The 8,318-nt window shown below is 46.7% G+C and overlaps 1 protein-coding gene across 1 annotated transcript; it reads left to right on the top strand.

Moving 5' to 3' along the window:
* The first annotated feature begins 582 nt into the window (after window positions 1-582).
* LOC141749067 (NACHT, LRR and PYD domains-containing protein 3-like) lies at window positions 583-7,958 on the top strand. Its single transcript, XM_074602141.1, is given in 7 exon segments — window positions 583-862; window positions 1,794-2,437; window positions 2,439-3,514; window positions 6,160-6,404; window positions 6,621-6,877; window positions 7,060-7,147; window positions 7,945-7,958. Coding segments are annotated over 7 exon segments (2,604 nt in total).
* Window positions 7,959-8,318: the final 360 nt, after the last annotated feature.

Genomic DNA, 8,318 nt, shown 5'->3' with positions numbered 1-8,318 from the left:
GTTGTAAAATAATCTTGAAAAAATTCCCCTCCCCATTTTTTCTCACATCCATTCAAGTTCTTTCAGTAGAAACTTCAAACAAACTGCTTCGGTTATGCTGAGTTTTATTTTGCAGAGATGCCTTAGTAGGCATGTCTACTTTGACTGAAGGAAAGCGCAAATACGATCACATTTTCTCCTTTTCAGTTCCGCAAACCCTAAAGGGCATTTTGCAGAATATTCAGTCATCTTAATGTTTTCTTTGGACCCATTTCCCAACTTATGAGCTTTTGGGTTGGTTTTGTTGGTTTTTAGGTTTGGTTGCCTGCGTCCAAGAAAGTGCAGAGCTGGAAGCAGGGAAGTGCTGTGGATTAAATAAGAGGTGCAATGATCCAGGCTCTGTGGACTAACAGATTCCTTGAAGAATTGACACTGGAGAGCTAGCAGTGTCTCTGGTGGCACAGGGATTGGCTCCAGGAGCATACAGAGGGCAGCCACTGTCCTGTAACAGTGAGTCTCTTCCCAGTGTGTGCCTGGTAGCTATCAGAAAATAATTTGTTGTTGATCCTCTGTTATTTCCCAGGGTATCTTTAGCACACTACCATGGCAAGAGAGAATACCAATGACTTCCTTTTGGAAGCACTGGAGGACCTTACGCTGGATATGTTTGAGAAGTTTAAGTATAAATTATCATATATTGATTATGATGAGATGGCCAATATCTCCAAGTACTTGCTCAAGAAAGCCAACGATCCAGTTAAACTTGCAGACTATATCTGTGACCACTACGGAGCCGACCTTGCTGTGGATGTAGCTATCTATGTGCTTGAACAGATCAACCAAAGAGACACTGCAGCTAAACTCAAACAGGAGAAAGCAAAAGGTAAAGGAACTTTAGTTACTGGCACTTTTGTATCCTTCTTTTTGATTGTTCCTAGAAAATATGTAGGAGAACCTTCATCAAATTGAGAGACAGCGGACTTCAATCCCCTGAGGAAGTCTGAAAAGCCCAAGGACCCCAGGGTGTTGCCTCCTTTACACCGGGAATTGCATGGATCTCCCCTTGTCATTGGTCTTCCTGCTCATTTAGGTGACTGCTGCCACAGTGGCTGCACACTCTGCAGGACCACCTGCTCCTGGCCTACGATGTAAGGATACGAGGGACTCCAGAGGCACTTGCTCTGCTGTCTTGTCTGCTCTGTCTTGCTCAAGCTATTTTAGGGGAGTTTCTAAAGGCAGAGACACCAAGAGGACTGTTGTGCTCCTCACCTGACACACATCACTGACAGTCTCTGTACTACTCTCCTAACAGCTACATATAATGTCTCCTTCGGCCCTGAGGCCCCGTCCACCCCCTGCTTCATTAGCCCAAGGTACTTCTCATTGGCATAGATGTGTTTGGGTTTTATCGCCTACACACTCCACCTGCTAGCAGGAAGTGTATGATCACAGCCACAGTCCTAAAGACCCAGCAGGGTCAGAAGGAAAATAAGCAAGTAGCTGTTATACGCCTGGGGGGGAGCGTACTGCTATAGAGAGTAATAGAAACTGGTTCTTAGCACTATTTTCAAGTTCCACTGAGGCGTGATTGCATTTCAGCGATGGGTGAAAGGTGTTTCAGACTTTTTTCAGCTCAGCATCAATAACAGAATTGGAAGAACAAGGTCTATTGAATAATCCAGAGATCCTTTAAAATGAAAGACATGACGTATACTCAAAGTACAATAATTTTCTGACAGAAGTGTTTTAATTTTAGCAGGAGAATGAACATTTACTTTCATTTCAAATTCTTTTATTGCATATCCTTGATTTAGATTACAAGATGAAGTACAGAGAACATGTACAAAAGAATTACCACTGGATAAAAGACATGAACGCTTGTATTGGTGAGACGGTGACTCTGAACTCCAGATATACAAGGCTGGTTCTTGTTAGTGGACATCACCATGAAAAAAAGAAAGAACATGAAATCACGGCTGTGGGACGGAGACATGCAGAAATCATGCAGGAACAAGTGAATTCTTCCATTTCTATAAGTGATCTGTTTAAACCTGACAGGGATAGACAGGCACCAAAGACTGTCGTGATACTGGGAGCTGCAGGAATTGGGAAGACAATGACAGTAAGAAAGATTTTGCTGGACTGGGCATCAGAAAGACTCTATAGACAGTTTGACTATGTTTTCTACATACATTTTTGGGAGGGTAATCTTCTTAAAGCTGAGGAAAGTTTGACTGACATGAGCACCAAATGCTGTCCCAGTGATAATCCACCTGGAGATCTTGAGGAGACCAGAAAAAACTTCCTGCTTGTCATCGATGGCTTTGATAAACTGAGGTTTTCTTTGGACAGGCCACAGAATGACCTGTGCTCTGATCCCTGGGAGGTAAAGCCAGTGGAAATCATCCTGAGCAGTTTATTTAGGAAAATCCTTCTCCCTGAATGCTCCCTGTTGATCATTAACAAGACCAGCTGCCCTGCAGAAGCTGCAACAGTGCTTGGTGTGTGAACGCTCTGGTGAGACACTGGGATTTTCAGAAGTTGATAAGGAGGAATATTTCCACAAGTTTTTTGAAAATAAGGAAGAGGGAAGGAAGGCCTTTCAGTTCGTTAAAGGAAATGAAATGGTCTTCACCATGTGCCTTGTCCCCATCATGTGCTGGATTGTCTGTACTGTTATAAAACAACAGCTTGAAAGTGGTGAAGATCTTGCACAAACTGCCAAGACAATTACAGGAATATATCTCCTTTATGTTTCTATCTTACTAAAATCTCTGAGCAGTAAGTTGAAACAGAACTTGCACATTATCCTCAAAAGACTTTGTTGCCTGCCTGCTGATGGGATCTGGCAGCAGCGAGTCCTCTTTGAGGAGGAGGCAATCAAGGAATTCTTGTTAAATCAGACAGACACTCTCCCACTTTTTTTGAATGAGAGCACTCTTCAGAAGGGCATTGCTTGTGGAAGCGCCTACAGTTTCATTCATCTGAGTGTCCAAGGGTTTTTCGCATCTCTGTTCTATGTAATTAAAGATGATGGCGAAACAAGAGATAAGCAAGAAGATCCTAAGAGGGATGTGAAAAAATTGTTAGAAAACTATGCAAACTCAAGACATGATTTCATGTTAACTGTGTGGTTCTTATTTGGGCTCTTAAATAAGGAACGAAGAAATGCTTTGGAAAAAGAAACAGGGTGCAAAATGTCTCCTGAAATTAAGGAAGAGTTATTAATGTGGCTTGAAACTAGCCAAAAATCAGCCTTAGCTGTTAATGCAGACAAAAGACCAATGATTCATGATTTGGAGGCTTGCCACTCTTTGTATGAAACCCAAGACGAAAGTTTTGTGAAAACTGTGTTGGGTTATTTCATCGGACTATATCTACGAGACATCAATTTCACACAATTAGATCAAACAGTTCTTTCATTCTGTATAAAAAAGTGGCCTAAACTGGAGTCACTTGTCGTGGGCTATTGCTCCTTTATCTCAGAAGATCATGAAGAGCGTTCAGACCAACAGCCAGCAAAGCTGTTGCATCTGTAAGTAAAATCCTAGATCCCTCGCTTGCAAATTGTCTTAGCAACTGAAAGAGTTTTAGTAACCAAGAAATGACTGGCTTACCTACCAAAAAATTAAGGCTAAACTTTTCATAAAGTGAAGGTGCAATGATGGAAGCTGCTTTGTGATGAGCCTAGCGGGCTGTTGCACTAGTAATTACTGGGGATGTGAGTCAGTTCAAGAGTAAGCAGGCAAATACAAGAGCACGTGTCATCTAAGTGTCTAAGTTCCCATTGTAATCAAAGAAGACCAGAGCCCAGATCATCATTCAGATAGTCACCTGCTGGCTGGCTGGTCAAGTGAGATCCCTCTGTAGCCACCACTGACTGAACTTAGGAGAAAACTACTGAATGTGGTGGAACTCTTGAACTGTCTGGCTTCCTTGTACGCACTGACTTAGGAGGCATCAGCCTCAAATACAGTCCCACACAAATGCAATCCCATGCAGGGTGTAATAAATAGAATCATGTTTGTTAATCAAATCAGGCTTTCTTAAAGGCTGGTGAAAAATTACAATGTTTCGACTCTTCACATACTTAAATCGCAGGCATCCAGTGTGCTATCTGGTGCACTTTGACACCTCAAGGCCTAAATCACAGGCATCCAGTGTGCTGTCTGGGGCGCTTTGACACCTCAAGGCCTAAATCACAGGCATCTGGTGTGCTTTAACACTTCAAAGGGAAGACCTAAGTTGTGCGATAAGCTGAAAAGAGTCTCCCCAAGGACACTGATAAAGATGAGGAGCCTTCAGCCTCACGACCACCAGGAGGCGGGACAAGACCGACCCCCTAGCAACACGTCGCTCAGACACAGAATATACCAGGATTGACACATATACGGGAACCAGAAGAGTATATAATCAGCTACTTTCGGGAAGTGGGCGTGCGCCGTTGGCGGAGCAAAGACTCCCCGGCCGCCCAGCACTGTTTTGCTTGCTGCTGCTTGCTTAATAAACTAATTTGATTAATTGGACTGGTTCCTGTCAATTATTGGGCCACAATCTATAACACCTTCCCCTCAGGAGAGCCCCAGCGTGGCGTCCTGAGCTGTGCACAGGAAAAGCCGTGTGTCAGCTGGGAGTCCCAGCTCAGGGTGTTTCCTCTCCTGACCTGAGCGCAGCATTGGCTTAGCTGCCAGTGACTCTGGAAACAGGCACGGGGCTTGCGGGGCAGGATGCAGCCCCTTGGAGGTGGAGCGTGGAAGATGGCCAAAGGGATGGGACCTGGGGGAATCTTCTGCTACTGTGGGAGCCACCTGAGACACATGCAGGCACCTGCCTGAGCTGGTTGGGGTGAGTTGTGCCTGCCTGGGCTGTCTGTAGAGTCACCCTGTCCCAGCCGAGCTTGTCTCATCAAGTCTTTCTACTGAGGGAAATCATAAAATCATGGAATGATTGTACTGCAGAGCTGATCCCAGTCACTGGAGACCCCTGGATGCCCTTGGGTTCCTCCTGCCGACTCCAGCACTGATCCTTTTGGAGGGGGAGCACTCAGCATCTCCTCCACAAAGCCCTTCCCGCTGCCACGGCTTGTGCCTCTGAACAGCAGGAGCGGGCAGGATCCAGCCTCAAGCACCATCCCTGGACAGGGCTGTTGCGTGAAAGGGGCAAAGTGGTTTTGGCAGAAAATAAACCCCCTTGCGTTCTAACCCTCCTCACCGAGGTGGGAGGCTAGGTGTGGCTGGGTTTAAATGCTGAGTGATGCCCAACTCAGCACTATCAGTCCAGTCACGTTTAATAGGTATTAAACTATTACGAATTGGATACACTAATAGTGGACTGCACCTTCAGGCTAGTGGTGCTCGTGAACTAGCACGGCCACTCTTGAGTCATTGGTCATGTTCAGTGAGAAACCGAAATGACTAGCTACTTAAGCCAGTGCAGTTTATTTAAACAACAGATATACAGGTTGTTAGGATTGCTGGTGATAAATACACTGTCTGCAAAGCATGTGCAAATGAAAGTATTGTTACATACGCAAAACATGTGACAAAGTTATAAACAATACAGCCTGGCTATAAATGTAGGAAAGAGATTCTCTAGAGAAATTCCTAAGTTTCCCGAGAAAGCACTCCGTATAATCTAAATCTTATCCAAAGGCCTCCCTATGTGGGGGAAGAAAGGCTCAGCCCGTCAACTGATCCCGGAAGTCAGTGATGGAATTCTCCGCGATGGTGTCTTCCCTGGGTATCCCCCCTCTCTCAGGCTATATTTATACTATTTGTTATCTTCAAGGTGGAGTATGAGTGACTTTGCTCATACATACTTTTATTATGATTGGTGTAAAATTCTCTTGCCTCACAATTATAATGAGCAAAGTTCGCACAAAGGACAGCATTTCATCAAAATTTGACAAAATGTTGGCTCCGAGTATCGAGCAGGCAGCTAATTGTCAGCTAATGTGTTTCATGGTATCATCCCATTCCCGTATCTGCTATACATCATAAGGTAAAGCCGTGGAATAATTGCATCTCACCCTGTAGCTCAGGTAGCTTCACAAGCGTCCTTATTGGGGAGCCACAGGTGGTATATTCTTCGTGACAGCTGTGGCTGTTTTCTACCTCAGAAGCCTCTTGATTTTATACTTTTCCTTAATGTGTGAACAATGCTGTACTTTTGTATTTTTAGCCAATTTAGTAATTATTCCACGGGGGCCACCCCCAGTCTTCCCTCCAGCCAGTCCTCACCCTTCGGCCCTTCCCTTCTCGTCCACTTGCAGGGGGTCCGGATTCCCTCCCTCGGCTCCTTCGACACTGTCCTCCAACGGATCCAGGTTGGAGACAGGGCCGTGACTATCCAGAGCCCCACGTTTCACCTGGCCACAAACCTTGCAGTTGGCCACAACCTGACGGATGACAAGGCCTACCTGCCCGGTAAGACGGCGGATTAAACCCCGGCTGGCTGCACAGTCATTGCATCCCTTCCCTGGATCCAAAATGCTTCCCGAAAGCAACTCCCCCTCTGCAGAGCAGGCCCAAAACTGGGGTTTCTCTGGGTGATGCCATGATTGTAATACGCAGCCCTTGGGAAATGCCTGCAGAAGGATACCACTGGCTGAGTGTCTCCATCCCTCTCCTGTGGTTTTCCAGGCAACAAGGAGGTGGAGCCCCTCGCATACGCCAAGGTGGCCGCGGCAGCCTCTGTGTCCCGGCTGAAGGCGGAGGCCTGCATCCAAGGCACCACTTCCCTCCTGTCCCGCTGCCTGGGGAAGGGGGAGAACATCACCCTTGTCCTGAGGGACGTAGGAGTGCTCCTCATCGAAGACAGGAGGGTAAAAATGAAGTATTTTTGCACCTTTCTGGAGAGGATGTCTGGGACGAAGAACTTGGCAATAGCTGGGTTTAAGGTGAGCGTTTTGGCTTCTCCACGGCCTGTGCCCCAGCACCGCTTGCATGTGACCCACCGCCAGCCCCTCGGGCCAGGCGAGAGCTACGGTCCTACCAACTCTCACTGCCTCGGGCTCCTCCAATATGAAATGCCTCAGACATGCTGAGGACATCGTGGCATCTTTGTGCTCCTCCGTCACAGGTCCCCCAGCTGCTGGACATGGTGGTGTCCCAGGTGGTACCTCTGGCCTCCCTGACATTTTCTGGCCATGTCATCTTGGTTTCTCCAGGTTTGTACTGGAGTTTGTGCCCAAACCACCACCCAAGATTTCCACCTTGGGAAAAGTCCCTGGTGAGGAAAATCAGGGGAAAAAAGATGGTTTTCCAGCTCTCGGACAAGGCACGGAAGGACTGGAATCACTTATCCGGCTGCGGGGCTCCCGGCTCTCGGCCCTGTCCGCGCTCGCAGCCCAGGCAGCGACAGCCAGCGCCTCTGCACTCAAAACCTGCTGAACAGGGGTTTTCGCCCCGGAACGAGCCCCAGGGATGCTGCATCACTCCACGTGGGGCACCTGGAGCGGGGGGAGGCTGTGTGTGTGTGACAGCAGCGAGTCCGATGGGGACCGACGAGGGAGGCTGGTGCCTTACCCATGACATAAAAATCGGTGATTTTTGATTTTCTGCATGAAAATGGTTTGGTTTGGTTTTTTTTCCTTCCCAGCTGCACAAATTCAGGTGGATTTGGCTTTCCCGGCAGCCCCAAATTGGGATTTTTTTTCTCCCAAATTGTCGTTTTGCCCCCCAGGGCAGACCCAGGATCGGGGCCTTTGGGGTATTTTTGTGCCATGGTGGCAGCTCCCGCTCAGTGTGCGCGGCCCCGCGGGGGAAAGTCCCCGTTCGGGGGAATCGGCCCCAAATTGGGAGGGGAAAAAGGGGAAGGGGCAGCTTTGGAAAGCGCTTTCACGTCTTCAAGAGAGATTAGAGAGGAGGGTGAGTTTCTAAATCCTTTCTAGAAATAGGCTTTCTTTGCATTTTAAAAACCTTAGAGAACATAGACATTTACATTAACGGATCTATTCACGTGCAGATGGATCAATTTAGCGAATATGTATTATCTGTTTACACTTAGACAGAATATCTGTTTAGACTCAGATGCATTTAGACTTCTATGTTAACACTTATTCTGTAGAACATGGATTTTGACATATATTTTGACACTTTAGTATCTTTTTATATATAAATAAGTATATATATTTATATATTTATAAAATATATTTCTATGTATTTTATATAGAAATAAATAAAGCTCCAATTGCATGCAGCCACCTGGGGCTCCCCCTGGACAGAAACCAAAGGTGTTTTGGCTCTGAGGGAAGGAGCTCCCATGCCTTCTGGCTGGCTGGGACCCCTCCAAGGTAGCAGCACAGGCCGGTTTGTCTCACCATGCCCCAGGGCCATGGG

Source organism: Larus michahellis, chromosome 9 (assembly GCF_964199755.1).
Source record: "Larus michahellis chromosome 9, bLarMic1.1, whole genome shotgun sequence".
Lineage (NCBI taxonomy): Eukaryota > Metazoa > Chordata > Aves > Charadriiformes > Laridae > Larus > Larus michahellis.
This window is presented reverse-complemented; position numbering and strand designations above follow the sequence as displayed.